The sequence below is a fragment of the Odontesthes bonariensis genome, chromosome 9, assembly GCF_027942865.1.
Source record: "Odontesthes bonariensis isolate fOdoBon6 chromosome 9, fOdoBon6.hap1, whole genome shotgun sequence".
NCBI classification, from domain to species: Eukaryota; Metazoa; Chordata; class Actinopteri; order Atheriniformes; family Atherinopsidae; genus Odontesthes; species Odontesthes bonariensis.
In genome coordinates this window covers 11,057,299-11,076,660 of record NC_134514.1, presented here as the reverse complement: position 1 = coordinate 11,076,660, position 19,362 = coordinate 11,057,299, and the positions used below count along the sequence as shown (strand labels likewise).

Below are 19,362 nucleotides of genomic sequence, written 5' to 3'. Positions count from 1 at the left end.
GGAAACTTTGTCATTGCAGATTCAAGATGAATATGTTTGTTAATTATAATTATTTGTTAATGAAAAACAAGTAGTCTCAAGTGTGCTTATTGTATGAGTGAAGTGCGATTTACATTATGGTACCAGGGAAATTCACCTCCTGAAGCAGATCAAGCTAAAATATTTTCAGTTACATCTGCATTCACAACTTATGTAAGGTGCTCATGAAAGTTATATCCAGCTATTTTATGTATCATTTCACAATTTTCACCTCCTTAACATGTCAAATCTAATTACTTGGTTATCAAACTTATTTAAATCGAGATGTAGAGAGCACTGCTGCAAAATTTCCCTTGTGACAACCCTTTTGAGGTGACGTCTGAGAAAAATTGATTCACAGCAAATAATTCTGCTGTCATGTCCATGGGGTTTTTGCCATGTTTTTAGTTCCTGTTTAGTATTTAGTTTTATCCGTTTTTTTTAAGTTTATCTCATGTTTTGGTTTTTAGTTCCTGTTTAGTTCTTAGTTTTACCATGCTTTAGTTTTCTGTCATGTCTTTAGTTTTCAAGCTCATGTTTAATTTTTAGTTTTGCCAAGTTTTAGTTTTCTCTCATGCCTTAGTTTTCTGGTCCAGATCCGGTATTTAGTTTAGCCATGTTTTCCCCACAGTTTCTGTTAGCTCATTAGTTGTCACTCACATCACCTGTTTGTCATTGTCACCAGCTGCACTCAGTCACCTATCACTCCCAGTTCCCTATTTAGTTTCCAGGTTTCCTCATTGTTTTTCCCAGATCCTACTCGTCAATATCCTTCCTTACCACGTCAAGCTACGACCTTAAGAGAAGTGTTTTTTCACGTTATGCCAAGTTTTTTGTCATGTTCATGTTCTTGTCCCATAGTTTAAGTTTTTTATTGTCCGGCTCAGCCGTGCCTTTTGGTTTGCCTTAAGTTTAAAATATAACCAAGTTTGCTTTTTACATCTCTCGAGTCTGCATCCATGTCCTGCCACCCGTCCTGACATCTGCTATTTGTATTTCAAGCTGTCTTTCTAAAATTAATAAATTGTTATTTGGTTGTCAACTAAAATGGGTTTTGAATGCTTAAATGTTCACAAACCACATTATCTGTGGTTTGTGAACATCTCTCATCTTGTACTTTGCTGCAGCATCTGATGTCACCTTTGAAACTCTCCATGTTGGTTCCTGTTTCTTTAAGGCCAGTTTCTAAAAAAAAAAGTCCTAATTCACATTCGCACACGCTGAAACACAACCCAAACAAAGATCCGCAAGGTGAAAATAATACCAGCTCCGCCTTACTGGCAGGTAAAGAGGCTTATGATGAGCTAAGTGGCAACATACAGAAACATAAACTGCCAAACATTGCAGGAGAAATCAATTTTTTTTTAAGTTTTAAGTCTGGTACTGAAAAAAAACACTTTATCTGTTTGACAGCTATATTGGAGATAATTTTTTTTCTTACATGAGAAAACACCCCTGTTTCAACACTGCTGAGGCTTAAAACTGAATGTTTATAGGTGAGGCCTGTTTGAGTTACCAATTTAATGTGGATAATTACTCTCACCCAGATCCGTTCCCAGTACATTATTTTTCAAAATAGGTGGAAATGACTAAATACTCAGACTTAACAAATGACTGCCATCACATTAGCCAGGTCCATTATTCATACAAAGCTTCTTTGGTTATACTTGCCAGTGATGCCATATTGAACAGATTTAGTCTCACACAGACATCGTTAAAGAATTAAGGTGAAATATGTAAGAAGCTGGCTGGTGTGACACCAGTGTTGCCCCACCCATTCTGACAAGGCTTTCCATATAAGGAAATGTGCATTACTCATCAGGTGAGTCCCTTCTTTCTGTTCATGCATTTTACATGTTTTAAGACATGTGTGCAGATGTGATACAGTCTTTAAAAGCGTAATTAAAGCCTCTCCCCCTCTCTCTGCCTGTTAATCTTCAACTCTTGTGATGTTTTTACGATATTAAATTGATACTGAATGATTTAAGAGTCAAATCTACAGTCAGAGGGGAGGATCAGGTGGATGTGGGCTTATTTTGGATTTTAACAATATAAATAAAAGATGGGAATCAGGATCCATCCATAAGGGCTGTGTTGTTACTATTTCACTCTAAATTGTTATATTTAATCTTGTAATTTGTTCACAGGAGCGCTGTGGCGAAAGAATTTCCCGCAAGGGATTGTCATGTCTCTGAGTTTTTGTCTTGTTCCTGTTTAGTTTAGTCATGTCTTAGTTTTAAGCTCTGGGGCCTGTTGCACAAAAGTAGGATTTAGACATCCAGGATGAATTATTTAGCCAGGTTCAAGGAATCCAAAACATGGGCGCCCAGGCTTAGTTGGTTGCACAAAGGCCAAGCCAGGATGAGCAGACACGGATTCATCAAGCCAGGTGAAACCGATCCCGGATAAGTGCTGCACACGGCTTGCTTAAATAGACCCCACAATCGATCATAGATTCACTGATTCACCATGGCAACAAGGGCGGCGTATTTCTCCCCAGCGGAGCAAGAACTATTAATGGAAGCATATGAAGAGGTGAAGGAGAAAATAAAACAAAAAGGAAATACTGCCACAGTCAAAAAACAAAGGGAGCAAGCGTGGCAAACCATTGCTGACCGCCTGAATGCATAAGTGCACAAATACACACTCACCACTCCACTGAAACCATCACAATTAGGCTACAATCCAAATAAAATGTTAATTAACATATTTGAAAACATATTTGTAGCCTACTTTGATTATGAATAAGTTGAAATTGACTGCATGTGAGTGAAACTATCTAAATGTAACTCCATGCTCCTCCACTGTTTCATTATGTGTGTAGATTTAACATGACTGGGCCAAAACGGACATGGCAGCAAGTCAAAGTAAAATATAAGAACATCCTGCAGAATGGTAAGTCCCCTGACAAATACTTAACAAGTGTACTTTTTATTGAGAATGTGCCTGCCCACACATTGCCTGTACTGTGCATTAATTGGTTTAACATCTTATCATTTCAGATGGTCTGCAATGCTAACTATTTGTTCAGTAATGTTGTGGCAAAGTTGCCCGGCTCGGTCCACGACTCCCGAGTGTTTCGGAACTCGGAGATCTATCGGCGTCTATCACAAGGTGAGCCACAGAACCTCTATTGATAACCACTTTTAACATAATGGCTGTGTTAAGAATGTCACTACTTATGAGGTTGTGATGGTAACATTTTGTATTCACAGGTGAATTCCTGGGTGTATTGTAGGGTGACAGAGGGTATGCCTGCCAGCCTTTTCTGCTCACTCCATTTGCAGACCCTCTGGAGGCACAATTGGCATACAACCATGCCCATGCCAGAACAAGGGCCCGGATAGAAATGACATTTGGCCTACTGAAGGCACGCTTTCAGTGTCTGAACCACCTTAGAGTCAGCCCAGACAGGGCATGTGATATCATTGTGGCCTGTGCTGTCCTCCACAATGTGGCCTGCCTGAGAAAGGAGAGGGCCCCCAGAGTGCCAGCTCTCATAGACTGGGACAATCCTGCCATCTTCCTGGATGACGACTGTGGTCGGCTGGTCAGAGACCAATATGTGTTAAATTATTTTAATTAATATGCATGTTGATTTAAGTTGGGCCTGCAATGGCAGAGGAATTTTTGTTAGGTTTTTGTGCTGTATAGGCAAGGCAATTTTATTTGCATAGCCCATTTTTACAAACAGTTTGTCTCAAACTGCATGCTGTGATTCTGTGCTTTTTGTCTTGTAGAGCACTGTGTGACTTCAGTTTTGAAAAGAGCTGATGGTTTACTTACTTTGATTCATCCTTGTTCAATAAAGGAACATCATGGTACACTCTAATGTGTATTTATATTTATATGGTGATGTACTTTATGTGTAGTCTGTGGGAAACTAAATTATCTAATGATTGCAAGTTCATCTAAAATCATCAGTTATCTAAAATGATTGTAATTAATGATCACAAATGTTTCAATAATGATAGTGGGTATAGTTAAATGTTTTAACAATATGTTCTAGGCAGTGGAATAAATATTGGTTTCCATTTGTGGTGACCGCTGACTGAGATAAGGAATGAGATTAAATAGATCCTGGAACTTAGCCTGGTCTGGAGCAGGCAAGCTTCACAGAATAAATCTCCATGGTAATTTAGGTCTGAACATATCCCACTTCCCTCTATCCCACTTTTGTGCAACTGGATCACGGATAAGTTGAGCCAGGATAGCCAACATATCCCGGCTTAATCCCTTATCTTAGTTTTGTGCAACGGGCCCCAGGTCTCGTCTTTAGTTTTGCCATGTTCCCCACAGTTTCTGTTGCCCTGCCATCTCCTTCACTCACAACACCTGTGTTTTTCCCCACAGCTGCACTCACTCACCAATCACTCCCTCAGTATTTAGTTTCCAGGTTTTCCATGTACCAGTGCCAGACAATGCCTTGTCACAGTTACCCATGCAAAAGTCAGGTTTGTCCATGTCAAGTTTCTTGTATTTTTTCATAGTCAGGTTTTGTTTTATTAAAGTTTTTTCATAGTTAGTTTAGTTTTTGTATTCTGGCTCAGCTGCGCCTTATGTTGAATTTTTGGAATAAACCAAGTTTTATTTTTGGAATCTGCATCCGTGTCCTATCTCCACGCCATCACACCACAACCAAACGTGTCAGGGATAAATTAAGTATTTTCAATTCATCCATGCATTTTCTATACTGCTGAATCTGTCGATCGGGTCGCGGAGAGGGCCGGAGCCTATCCCAGCAGTCATCGGGCGAGAGGCGGGGCACACCCTGGACAGGCCGCCAGTCCATCACAGGGCCACACAGAGACAAACAACCACGGACAATTTTTAGAATCACCAATTAACCTAACATGCATGTTTTTTGGACAGTGGGAGGAAGCTGGAGTACCTGGAGAGAACCCACGCATACACGGGGAGAACATGCAAACTCCTCACAGAAAGGGAGTTGAACCTGGAACCTTCTTGCTGTGAGGTGACGGTGCTATCCACCACACCACTGTGCAGCCCCAATTCAATTCTGGTGTGTGCATGTAACAGCTGTCATGTAGATGTGTCAGATACCGTCAGATCCATGTCATGAGTCGGTGGTAATTTTCAAAACGCACTAGCAAAAGCAAATTAATGATATTCAAAAAGTTTATTACACAAAAAGGAGCGACAAACATAGACATACACTGTTCACTTATTGATTTAAAATGAATAAACTAATAAAAATAATAATAATAATACCTTTTGGGTAGCCTAATATATGAAATTGGTTATATTTGCAGCACAGGACGTCCGACACAGGTGAGCTGTCATTGATGTTTGTAATTGCAATTATTAATGTTGCATATGATGCCAGCGTGCAAAAGATGCATGGGCTCTGTGGAGAGCTCCGCTCCAGCTGGCTGCTGTGACAGGTCACTGACACTGTATGTTTCAGACTCGCCCGATTTACATTAATACCTGTATTTTGATATTTGAAATTTCAGGGGATTTTGATAATAATTTATTATATTTTGTTTGCGAGGTTGTAGAGTTACACTAAAAAAAAAAAGTCTTTAATAGGCTATTAAAGGAAGTGTCAGAATGGCGGGACGTTTGATAGAAAATTAAGTGTCGCTATTCCGACAATTGGAGGCCCATGTCGGAATGGCGACATGTAACCTTCTTTCACACTCTGTTGGAAATGAAAGGAAGGAATTACTTTTAAACTGTTCTTCCTCTTCTACTTAACTTCTGGCAAAATTCTACTTGTTGAAGGCAAAAAGTGTTGAGAATAAAATAAAGAAACAAAGAAATAAATAGAAAACTGGTGTGCTGCTGAAATTCTACATTAAGTAAGAATTGGACAAGAAGTCAGTTTCAAAACTACAGCAATTGGTCTCCGCACTTTCAAATGCTGTGATTCAGCAAATGCAAAAATGAGAGGTAACATAGAGGTAAACATGCCCAGACGTATTCTTTTATTCAACATTTGACATTCAGTCTTTAAAAAATGTGCAAATCATTACAATTTGTTTGAATGTACTTTTTAGACTCCAGTTTTGACGGAAACTGGGTTGTAAATCAACAGAGATTATAAACTGTTTCATTCTTAGTTTTAGCAGGTTGAATAAAAGTTTGATCTGCAATTTAATAGAAGTTGTAACCATGAATGACATCATATTCTTCAACAGTTACAGCAACTAAAGCACATGAGCAATTTTTGAGTCATTTGAGACTCTGACCTTGGAGGATATGCCTGGTTGGACATAAGGAGCAGATATTAGTTGTCATTTAGCAACTGCACTCAGCTTTTAGCTACTGAACTGCATCAGAGAGGTAAGACTCTGGCTTTGAAACGCTTAAATACAGTACTGTTATTTTTTGTAAATGTTTTTATGAAGTATAGTCAGTTAGCTTTAAATTCTAAAACATAAAATGTCCGTGATATTGTAAAAGTTGCCATTACCTCTGGGCAGTTGTGGTTCTCAAAGTTTTAGCCATGTACAGACAGGAATGAGAGAATTAACTTTATATTGTTACTTTAAAAAGTTTTTAATCAGTTTGCCATTTTTTTTCATTATCAACATGTCATTTAGTCCAAACAAAACACTTAGCGATAACATGAAAAAAACATCCTGTTTAAAGAATTTGATTATTATTTTCAACCAAAAAACTTTTTATGCATCTTGCTTACATTATGCATCTTGTTATTGATATTGTCAGTACATGATTCTTATATTTGACGATATGTTGCAGGGATTTGTGTGTTAAAATTGCTCTCATGATCAATTCTAACATTACAAGGATGAGAAGCTTCTTCATCCTTGGATTCCCTGGCCTTTCACCACAGTACTATGGCCTTGTGTCAGCTGTACTTCTTTTCATCTATCTAAGTATTGCAGTAGGAAATATTTTCATTTTTACATTTGTCATCTGTGAGAAGTCACTTCAAAAACCAACATATCTGGTCTTTTGTCACCTGGCACTGAATGACTTAACATTTGGTACTGTTACCCTTCCAAAGATCATTGCAAAATATTGGTTCGGTGACAGCACTATATCATTTTATGGCTGTTTTACACAGATGTTCTTTGTTCATTATTTAGGATCAGCGATGTCTTTTATCTTATCGGTAATGGCTCTTGATAGATTTGTTGCAATATGTATTCCATTGCGTTATCCTGCCCTGATCACAAACAACATCATATCTGTACTCTGTGGATTAGCTTGGTTCATACCTGTGTCTTTTATGGTGACCATAGTTTTCCAGGCTCTCACTTTACCTTACTGTAAATCAAACATCATTGTTCAGTGCTACTGTGACCACATTTCTATTACAAATCAAGCATGCGGAGATTATGTCAAAATTGTAAAAGTCACGACTCTCTGTTTTGCCATGATCTGTCTTTTGCTACCCCTTGCATTTATCTTGTTTTCCTACATTTCTATTATCGTTGTTATAATGAAAATATCCAATACTGCAGGACGTAAACGAATGCTGTCAACTTGCACTCCGCAAATATTCATTACTTGTCTTTTCTACCTACCCAGATGTTTTGTTTATGTGGCCAATACTGTTGGATTTTCTTTCAGTTTAGATATTCATATTTTATTAATATTGTTGTACAGTCTTCTTCCTGCTGCAGTTAATCCAATCATATACTGTTTTAAGACTCAGGACATTAAGCAGGCTCTGATTAGGAAACTGAGAGCAACTAGGATTGGAATAGTGGTAAAAATATTTACCTAATAACTAATCAGATCAGTTTGTAGGAAGGTTGATGGTGCAAAAATATATTAATATATTTATATATATATAAAAATATATATAAATGTATAATCAAATAAATGAGGTAGAATGTTATGTTAATTCCTTAGTCTTTTACATTTTGTATGTTTTGTGTTTCATTCCTGTACTGCTTATATTTACCTCAGATGTTAAATGGTACTCACTTTTCTTTACAGTGGAAAAAATGAGCCAATAAAACAAATAATACTGAACTGAACATTTGCAAATTTATGATTCCGGATACCATATTTTTTTATCTTGTTGTTTATATTATTTTAGGTACCTTACATTTCACAGTAAATTATAACCTAAAATAAACATGTACTGAGTTTTCATTTAACAGGAGAGTAACGAAGTCAGTACTTATCTAATATGAAATGATGAACAAGTGTAGAGGTGATCCGGCTAATATCAAATCAAATCAAATCAAATTTATTTGTTTAGCTCATTTCATGTACAAACAATTCAAAGCAACTCACACCTCCGGCAGAGCTTCAACCATGTCCCGGGGGAGGTGGGGGACATTGAGTCCGAATGGGCCATGTTCCGTGCCTCCATTGTTGAGGCGGCCGACCAGAGCTGTGGCCGTAAGGTGGTCGGTGCCTGTCGTGGCGGCAATCCCCGAACCCGCTGGTGGACCCCAGTGGTGAGGGAGGCCGTCAAGCTGAAGAAGGAGTCCTATCGGGCCTTTTTGCCCAGTGGGACTCTGGAAGCAGCTGATGGGTACCGACGGGCCAAGCGGAACGTAGCCTCGGCGGTTGCTGAGGCAAAAACTCGGGCTTGGAAGGAGTTCGGGGAGGCCATGGAGAATGATTTCCGGACGGCCTCGAGGAGTTTCTGGTCCACCATCCGGCGGCTCAGGGGGGGAAAGCGGTGCACCGTCAACACCGTGTATGGTGAGGGCGGGGCTTTGCTGACCTCAACTAGGGACGTTGTGAGTCGGTGGGGGGAATACTTCGAGGGCCTCCTCAATCCTACCGACACGCCTTCCGATGAGGAAGCAGAGTTGGGGAGCTCGGACGTGGGGCCTCCCATTTCTGGGGCTGAGGTTGCCGAGGTGGTCAAAAAACTCCTTGGTGGCAAGGCCCCGGGGGTGGATGAGGTCCGTCCTGAGTTCCTCAAGGCTCTGGATGTTGTGGGGCTTTCTTGGTTGACACGCCTCTGCAGCATCGCGTGGACATCGGGGGCAGTGCCTCTGGACTGGCAGATCGGGGTGGTGGTCCCCCTCTTTAAAAAGGGGGACCGGAGGGTGTGTTCCAACTATAGGGGGATCACACTCCTCATCCTCCCTGGTAAGTTCTTTTCGGGGGTACTGGAGAGGAGGATCCGCCGGATAGTCGAATCTCGGATTCAGTCGAATCTCGGATTCAGGAGGTGCAGTGTGGTTTTCGTCCTGGAACAGTGGAACAGTGGACCAGCTCTATACCCTCCGCAGGATCCTGGAGGGAGCATGGGAGTTCGCCCAACCGGTCTACATGTGTTTTGTGGACTTGGAGAAGGCGTTCGATCGTGTCCCTCGGGGAATCTTGTGGGGGGTGCTCCGGGAGTATGGAGTGCCGGACTCCTTGATATGGGCTGTTCGGTCTCTGTATGACCGGTGTCAGAGTTTGGTCCGCATTGCCGGCAGTAAGTCGGAAATGTTTCCTGTGAGAGTTGGACTCCGTCAGGGCTGCCCTTTGTCACCGATTCTGTTCATAATTTTTATGGACAGAATTTCTAGGCGCAGCCAGGGCGTTGGGGGGGTCCGGTTTGGCGACCTCAGAATCGGGTCTCTGCTTTTTGCAGACGATGTGGTTCTGTTGGCGTCGTCGGGCCGTGACCTTCAGCTCTCACTGGAGCGGTTCGCAGCCGAGTGTGAAGCGGCTGGGATGAGAATCAGCGCCTCCAAATCCGAGACCATGGTCTTCGGCCGGAAAAGGGTGGAATGCTCTTTCCGGGTCGGGAATGAGATCCTTCCCCAAGTGGAGGAGTTCAAGTATCTCGGGGTCTTGTTCATGAGTGAGGGACGAATGGAGCAGGAGATTGACAGACGGATCGGTGCGGCGTCTGCAGTGATGCGGGCTCTGCACCGGCCTGTCGTGGTGAAGAAGGAGCTGAGCCAGAAGGCGAAGCTCTTGATTTACCGGTCAATCTATGTTCCTACCCTCACCTATGGTCACGAGCTGTGGGTAGTGACCGAAAGAACGAGATCGCGAATACAAGCGGCAGAAATGAGTTTCCTCCGCAGGGTGTCTGGGCTCTCCCTTAGAGATAGGGTGAGAAGCTCGGTCATCCGGGAGGGGCTCGGAGTAGAACCGCTGCTCCTCCGCATCGAGAGGAGTCAGATGAGGTGGCTCGGGCATCTGGTTAGGATGCCTCCTGGACGCCTCCTCGGTGAGGTGTTCCGGGCCAGTCCCACTGGGAAGAGGCCCCGGGGAAGACCCAGGACACGTTGGAGAGACTATAGCCCCTTTCACACTGACGAATAACCCGCGTTTAATCCGCGAATTTAGTGTGTCCGCTGTTGCGTTCACACTGCCGACCCGGGCTGCCGCGTCAACTCGACTCGCCTTTCGACCCGCGTCGGACCCTAGTCTTTTTGCCGAGCCGAGTTATGTGTGAACGCAATCGACGCGGGTCGGACGTGGGCGTGGCGTGACGTGAGGAGTTTAAAAGACAGAATGGACAGCTGATTCAGAACAACAGCGACAGGTGAGGACAAGTTTTACTCTGTTTTAGCCTACATCAAGTTCGAGACATTGTTTAATATGGCCAACTGGGGAGACAAGGAGGTCCGCGAGCTCCTCAGCCTCCGAGCAGAAGACATTATTTACCGCCACATTTCGGGGACTATAATGCTCTTGTATTTTCCGCATATGTTCTTCGGCGGCATCTCCCGTTGTAACCATCCACACCCCGTAAAATAACATCTCCATGAACTGCATATACAATTGCAAAAACGAGTCCTCAAGGTGTATTTAACCCTACTTCCGACGCATGGCTTGTGCCTACGTCATTGTACACGCCCAGCATTTTATGTGTTTTGTGTGACGCTCTGCCACTAGGCAACGCCCCCTGAACTCGGCTTCAGGCGACACGGGTCACCTAACACGCCAAGCGTTCACATTGCTCGACGCGGGTCGAAGGTGCAATTTGGACCCGCTAAGGTAGCGGGTCGCAGTGTGAAAGGGGCTTATGTTTCTCGGCTGGCCTGGGAACGCCTCGGGGTCCCCCCAGAAGAGCTGGAGGAAGTGGCCGGGGACAGGGACGTCTGGGTCTCTTTGCTCAAGCTGCTGCCCCCGCGACCCGATCCCCGGACCAGCGGAAGATAATGGATGGATGGATGGTGCTTTACATAAAATAAAAGCATTGCAGCAGGGAGTGACATGTAACCTTCTTTCACACCCTGTTGGAAATGAAAGGAAGGAATTACTTTTAAACTGTTCTTCCTCTTCTATTTAATTTCTGGCAAAATTCTACTTGTTGAAGGCAAGTCTACAGTGTTGAGAATAAAATAAAGAAACAAAGAAATAAATAGAAAACTGGTGTGCTGCTGAAATTCTACATTAAGTAAGAATTGGACAAGGAGTCAGTTTCAAAACTACAGCAATTGGTCTCTGCACTTTCAAATGCTGTGATTCAACACATGTAACATAGAGGTAAACATGCCCAGACGTATTCTTTTATTCAACATTTGACATTCAGTCTTTAAAAAATGTGCACATCATTACAATTTGTTTGAATGTACTTTTTAGACTCCAGTTTTAACGGAAACTGGGTTGTAAATCAACAGAGATTATAAACTGTTTCATTCTTAGTTTTAGCAGGTTGAACAGTGGCGGCTCCTCCATAGGGGCGATTTGTGCGACGCACTACCAAACACGGAGTTTTTTTTGTTTTTTTTAATCTAGTTGCTAAAGTGGGACTAATCTGCTGTAGGCAAACTGGTTGTATATGTCATTGTCCAATCAGATTAAGGTCGCGCCTGGTGTTGCTACGCCCATTTTGTGCGATTTCTGTCAGGGTCGAATTTGCACCAGGAAGCTCCCATAGACATGAATGGGACCTCGGTTTTTTTCAAAAATCCTGCTCCCAATGCATTTTCTATGAGGGTTTATGTGCTCGCACAAACGACGCACAACGTGCTTTCGTCATATGTCTGTTGCGCGGGACCATGAACATTCTACTTGTTGTTGTAACATTGTGGTTTTCAATAAAGAAAAAAAAAAAAAAACATTCTATGAAGAAGATGGCGAGTGTCGAGTGCAACAATACGGTAGTGTTTCTGACAGAAGTACCCTTTAGTCGTCCTACTAATGTGGAGAAGGAAGTTTGGAAGAATTTTGCAGGATTTTCGAGCTCGCCTTGCGAGGCAAAGATGAAACCCAGGGCTCCACCAACCCTGCTATTTTTCCAGGTAGTTTTAGATGTAGCTAAATAACTTACCCTTTTGTGCTCAATCATTGACTTGTAATGATTTAAATCTTTTATATAATGTTGACAATGATAGCAGAATGTATAATGACACATTCATTGTTAATGGTGCAGTATTATATTTAAAAAAAGAGAGAAATCTCACATAAGTAAGCTGCACTTAACCATGTTTGACAACTGGTTATACTTTTCTAAGTCATATTTTCCAAAACTTCAATAAACACATAACTTGGATTTATATGTTGTCATTTTAATAACATTCTTTAGAATGAAAATTGAATGAATCTTATCATTAAGAGCTTATGTGTTTACTTATTTCATAGAATCCTGGAACAATATGAGGAAAATAAATAAATAATGGTTAAGGTGTAATATTAACTGATTGGCAAATTGTGCAAAAAATAACAAAAAATTATTTAAAATTATTACAATAAATTATGCTACCTAGACAAATATACCTCAGTCCTATGGACTTTTATGGTACTTATGGACATAACGGGGGAAATTGCAGTCACTTTGGTTATTTGGAAGACCAAATAACCCCTCGACTCTGCGTTGTGTTTATTTAAGGAAGACAAGGAGTTTCTGGACGATTGGACATTTTATTTCCTGTGTGGGAGCATAACAGGTTTGCATCAGTGTAATCGGTTCAGCTTCGCACAGCACACTCTGATGCAGCTTTCACAGACTGGAAATTGCACTACCTAAAAAAAATGTCAGGAGCCGCCACTGAGGTTGAATAAAAGTTTGATCTGCAATTTAATAGAAGTTGTAACCATGAATGACATCATATTCTTCAACAGTTACAGCAACTAAAGCACATGAGCAATTTTTGAGTCATTTGAGACTCTGACCTTGGAGGATATGCCTGGTTGGACATAAGGAGCAGATATTAGTTGTCATTTAGCAACTGCACTCAGCTTTTAGCTGCTGAACTGCATCAGAGAGGTAAGACTCTGGCTTCGAAACACTTAAATACAGTACTGTTATTTTTTGTAAATGTTTTTATGAAGTATAGTCAGTTAGCTTTAAATTCTAAAACATAAAATGTCCGTGATATTGTCAAAGCTTGTGAAAAAAGTGGAGTTGCCATTACCTCTGGGCAGTTGTGGTTCTCAAAGTTTTAGCCATGTACAGAAAGGAATGAGAGAATTAACTTTATATTGTTACTTTAAAAAGTTTTTAATCAGTTTGCCATTTTTTTTCATTATCAATATGTCATTTAGTCCAAACAAAACACTTAGCGATAACATGAAAAAAACATCGTTTAAAGAATTTGATTATTATTTTCAACCAAAAAACTTTTTATGCATCTTGCTTACATTATGCATCTTGTTATTGATATTGTCAGTACGTGATTCTTATATTTGACGATATGTTGCAGGGATTTGGGTGTTGAAATTGCTCTCATGATCAATTCTAACATTACAAGGATGAGAAGCTTCTTCATCCTTGGATTCCCTGGCCTTTCACCACAGTACTATGGCCTTGTGTCAGCTGTACTTCTTTTCATCTATCTAACTATTGCAGTAGGAAATATTTTCATTTTTACATTTGTCATCTGTGAGAAGTCACTTCAAAAACCAACATATCTGGTCTTTTGTCACCTGGCACTGAATGACTTAACATTTGGTACTGTTACCCTTCCAAAGATCATTGCAAAATATTGGTTCGGTGACAGCACTATATCATTTTATGGCTGTTTTACACAGATGTTCTTTGTTCATTATTTAGGATCAGCGATGTCTTTTATCTTATCGGTAATGGCTCTTGATAGATTTGTTGCAATATGTATTCCATTGCGTTATCCTGCCCTGATCACAAACAACATCATATCTGTACTCTGTGGATTAGCTTGGTTTATACCTGTGTCTTTGATGGTGACCATAGTTTTCCATGTTTTCACTTTACCTTACTGTAAATCAAACGTTATTGCTCAGTGCTACTGTGACCACATTTCTATTACAAGTCAAGCATGCGGAGATTATGTCAAAATTGTAAAAGTCACGAGTCTCTGTGTAGCCATGATCTGTCTTTTGCTACCCCTTGCATTTATCTTGTTTTCCTACATTTCTATTATCGTTGTTATAATGAAAATATCCAATACTGCAGGACGTAAACGAATGCTGTCAACTTGCACTCCGCAAATATTCATTACTTGTCTTTTCTACCTACCCAGATGTTTTGTTTATGTGGCCAATACTGTTGGATTTTCTTTCAGTTTAGATATTCGTATTTTATTAATATTATTGTACAGCCTTCTTCCTGCTGCAGTTAATCCAATCATATACTGTTTTAAGACTCAGGACATTAAGCAGGCTCTGATTAGGAAACTGAGAGCAACTAGGATTGGAATAGTGGTAAAAATATTTACCTAATAACTAATCAGATCAGTTTGTAGGAAGCTTGATGGTGCGAAATTATATTAATATATTTACATATATATATATATATATATAAATGTATAATCAAATAAATGAGGTAGAATGTTATGTTAATTCCTTAGTCTTTTACATTTTGTATGTTTTGTGTTTCATTCCTGTACTGCTTATTTTTACCTCAGATGTTAAATGGTACTCACTTTTCTTTACAGTGGAAAAAATGAGCCAATAAAACAAATAATACTGAACTGAACATTTGCAAATTTATGATTCCAGATACCATATTCTTTATCTTGTTGTTTATATTATTTTAGGTACCTTACATTTCACAGTAAATTATAACCTAAAATAAACATGGACTGAGTTTACATTTAACAGGAGAGTGACGATGTCAGTACTTATCTAATATGAAATGATGAACAAGTGTAGAGGTGATCCGGCTAATATCAAATCAAATCAAATCAAATCAAATCAAATCAAATCAAACCAAATCAAATCAAATTTATTTGTATAGCATGTTTCATGTACAAATAATTCAAAGTGCTTTACATAAAATAAAAGCATTGCAGCAGGGAGTGGAAGAAGCATTAAAAATACATAAAAGAATAGAAACAAAAAAAATTAAATGAATTTAAAAACAAGCAACAGTCTAGATAAGTTAAAAGATACCACGCAGATTTCATGCAATATGGTTTGCTCATCTGCTGTGTCCAGTGAACAATGAACTATCCACTTTTCTTTTTATATGATGTCGACAAAGAGCCACTCATCTTAGTAGATTTGGTGGCAACAGCCCTCAAACGTCCTAAAAGCTTTTAAAACGTTCAATTTATTCACTTAAATCCGTGGTATTAGCATTTATACATCAACAAGGCCTTAATATTGTATAGGCTTTAATTTAGCAACTTCTTGAGGCTCTATGGATATGCCGGTCTAACCTCACGCACGACGTCTCTTTCAACTATGCAAAAACAGCTCTCCAATGCTTATATCGTAAAGACACTACTCGTGGGCTTTTCACCACAGAACCTGCTAACTTCAGCTACTGACCGGGAAGTTGACAAGTATCTTGAGCAAAAAACCCCAGCTGGCAGAGGGAAAAGCCCCTACTCTACGAGAGCTTGAAATGCTGATAGAAGCGGGACAAGGATATATTTGAAATTTATTTCTGATATGCCTACTTATACTCATGCTCTGTCTTCTGAATAAAATGTTTGGATCAGCATCAGTTTTTATAATTAGGTTAGTGGCAAAACTATGCTATGTTTTGGCTGAATTTGCTCAGCTCATGTCTTTAAAGCAGTGACTGCAAATAAAATGAAATGATCCATTTGTGTTGTAGCTTGACACTATCTGGTAACAAATGAAATCCTACAGAATCTGATTTCATGTCATATCGGTCAGCATATCAAGTTTTCCATCTTTGCAACAAGAATAAAATGTGTGACGTGTGTGTCCGTGTGTTTTTTTCCGCCAGGGAATTAAGTGCATGGTTCATATGAAGTTCTTTCATACAATGTTCAATTCATAAAAACATTAAAGCTTCTATCTTAAAATTAAAGGCCAACATGACATGAATTTGATAACATGATGACACATTTAAAAGGAGAATAACAAAAATAAACTGCTAAATGTGGTTATCTTCATTAAATGTTAAGTGAATTCAACATTGAATGTATTTTTCACGTTTGTGTGTGGCGTGGTGGTAAAGGAGGACCTGAATGCAAAGATTTAAATATAAACTGAATTTCTTCCACAGAGATGTAACAAAAAGTGCGGCTGAGTTTCGTTCACATGTATTTAATTACTCAAGCGACTCTGCTTCACCAATGAGGCTTGCGATGAAAGATGTCTGTGTCACCTCTTTGTAAACCGAGGAAAGAGAACTTAGCTAAGTGTGGACAAATTTAATAACGAGAAACATTTCAGTCCATATGAAATAGCATTAAAACTGCTGACTTACAGGAAAGGGAAATTCCTGATTCCTTTTTTAATCGAATGCAGCATCAATATACAAATACAAGCGCAACACTGGAACCCAACAACAAAAAGAAATTTTAGACATTGTTGAAATATTGCCCACAAATAAGACTTTTCTTGAGATTTGCCTCTAAAGTGTAAAATTTGCACAGAAGAACAAACCAACAGAGAACACTTAAAGAAAAATCTTCAAAGTAAGTTTGACAAGTCCACCACCCACTGGCTGCCACAGCTTTCTTAGGTGCAATGTTATATCAGCCTGGGCAGGTCAACCCAGGACTCTTGATAAGACTGTGCCTAAAAGGGATCATTATCAACCGTCTGCGGTCAAACACGAGAAATACACGAGTATTTTGTTTGTGGTGGTATCAGCCTGATCTGTTGTGTGTGGTGGTGTGAGCTTTCTAGGTATTGCATGCTTTCTCATACCATAAAAATGTGCTTCATGGGTTACTGAGTGTAATTTTTATCGTTTTGTAATCCACTGGTGTTTTGATTAAAGCATGCTACAGATGTTTCGTTGATACCACTAGAAATTGTTCCAACTTAATGTCCCAATTAAGTCTGTGACTGAATATGCGATACAGGCAAAGGTAGACAAGCAAATATTACTATCGTAAACCATTCGACATGCAAGTCATCAAGTTTTATCTGATAACTGCCTCCGCTAGTTATACGTGTATGACAACAGTTTCTTAAAACATCAAGAACATCAAAAATTTTACAAACATTACAAATGTAAGTTGTTTTTAAAGGAGGATTTAACAGATGTTTGTAACAGTCGCTACAAACTATTTAAAAAAAATCTAATTCATTCCAGAAAAAAAACACCTCGATGCAGCGCAGCATTATCCTTTAATTAAGTATATGTTTGTAAGCCACTAGTTAAATACTGTTTTACTAAACATGACATGTGTAATGAGAACACTGATCCTTGAACGCCTCTGGGAGAGTGGCCCATTGGGGATTCATCTCTTTACCAAAAACATAGCAACACACGAGCTGCTGAGAACATATAAGTTGACAGCACAGTGAGGTGTTGCATTATGCTCGTGCATAATTAATGATGACTGAAAGCACTATTTTACTCTTTAGTTGCTGATGCTTAGTTTCACACTTGTCGGATTCAAAGCAGTAAGTAAATTGTGAACATTTCCCTGTCATGTAATTCTTTTCTCAGGTTGTCACATCTGATAACTACTGCAAACCTTTTGCTTTCTTTTGATTTCTGTTGTATCTGTGACTATGCTGTATACTAATATAACAAGGATAAAAGATTTTTTCTTTGTTGGATTTCCTGGACTTTTGCCAAAATATTTTGGACCTGTGTCAGCCCTGCTCTTAGTGGTTTTTTTGGTCATATCTGTAGGAAATATCTTTATTTTAATGTTTGTTAAATCTGAAAGGTCCCTTCACAAACCTTCATACCTTATTTTTTGCCACTTGGCATTAACTGACTTAATGTTTGGGACTGTCACTCTGCCAAAAGCTATATCAAAATACTGGTTTAATGACAGCATTATTTCATTCTACAGTTGTTTTGCACAAATGTACTTTGTTCACTTTTTAGGAGCCACTCATTCTTTCATTTTGATGGTGATGGCCCTTGATCGTTTTATTGCAATTACTGCTCCGCTGCAGTACGTATCGCTTTTCACAAATACTACAGTTTCTGTGCTTTGTGGAATATCCTGGTTTATGCCAATATCATGGATGGTTGGCGTGGTTTTAGATGCTCTTAGGCTACCTTTTTGCAATTCAAATATAATTGTACAGTGCTACTGTGACCATTTGTCAATAATAAACCTTGCATGTGAGAATGTGAGAGGATCTACCGTTCTCGGGATAAGTCTTGCCATGTTTAGTTTGTTGGTGCCTTTGGGTTTTATCATCTTATCATATTTTGCCATTATTGTTGTTGTTTTGAGAATGTCCTCCTCTGTGGGCCGCATGAGGACTCTGTCTACCTGCACACCGCAACTTATAATCACATGTCTTTACTATTTGCCAAGATGCTTTGTGTACCTGTCAAATTTTGTGGGCTTTGTTTTCAGTGCTCACATTCGAATTGTTGTTATAATGCTGTACAGCCTTTTACCTGCTGCTGTCAACCCAATAATATACTGTTTTAAAACCAAGGATATCAAAGAAAACTTGAAAAAGAAATTCTTTGCTCGCAAAGTTAATAGCACTACAAAAACTGGTCAATAGATCAAAGTAGAGTTAATGAACATCTTTCTTTTTGGGTCTTTCAGCTTTGGTTATTAGAATATTATTCACATATTAAAGGTTTACTGAAATTAAAGCAAAAATCTGTGCTTTTATTTTATTTTTTCTTAATTTTTTAATGTAAATGTATACTCAGTGTATCTCTATATTAAGGTAGCACTTTGCATCTCTGTTCATGAATTAAATTTACTTCTACCTTAAATCAATTTAATGTCAAAAATACACACTGCATTTAAACTTTTAAAGTAATATGTGGCTTAAATACTGGTGGATTGAATTGCTTTTTTTTTTCATTACTACCTAACTGGAAAAATGGTAACTACCACATAAGCTAAAATGTCATTTTTAGGGAAATTCTATTTCCATTCATTTCACCAATAGTTTGTCATTTGTGGCATATCACTAAAAGCTTTTTAATATAGCGTCATATAATGACAAATGGCATCTCAAGGCACTTCAAAGATATCTGTAAGTGTTATATAATGAAGGAATGGTCAGTAGAAATGGGAGATATTTTACTGGTCAATATGGAGAGAAGTCCAGAATTGTCCAGTGTTTGTTGGCCCATACATGTTGCAC

The 19,362-nt window shown here is 39.3% G+C and overlaps 3 protein-coding genes across 3 annotated transcripts; all 3 read left to right on the top strand.

Annotated features, from left to right (window-relative positions):
• Positions 1-6,772: 6,772 nt before the first annotated feature.
• On the top strand, positions 6,773-7,741 carry LOC142388782 (olfactory receptor 52E8-like). Its single transcript, XM_075474337.1, has one exon. It carries the CDS (start codon positions 6,773-6,775, stop codon positions 7,739-7,741), a length of 969 nt encoding a protein of 322 aa, XP_075330452.1.
• Positions 7,742-13,602: 5,861 nt separating this feature from the next.
• On the top strand, positions 13,603-14,571 carry LOC142388781 (olfactory receptor 52E8-like). Its single transcript, XM_075474336.1, has one exon. The coding sequence runs from the start codon at positions 13,603-13,605 to the stop codon at positions 14,569-14,571; it is 969 nt and encodes a 322-aa protein (XP_075330451.1).
• Positions 14,572-17,799: 3,228 nt separating this feature from the next.
• LOC142389023 (olfactory receptor 52E8-like) lies at positions 17,800-18,765 on the top strand. Its single transcript, XM_075474575.1, has one exon. The coding sequence runs from the start codon at positions 17,800-17,802 to the stop codon at positions 18,763-18,765; it is 966 nt and encodes a 321-aa protein (XP_075330690.1).
• The last annotated feature ends 597 nt before the right edge of the window (positions 18,766-19,362 follow it).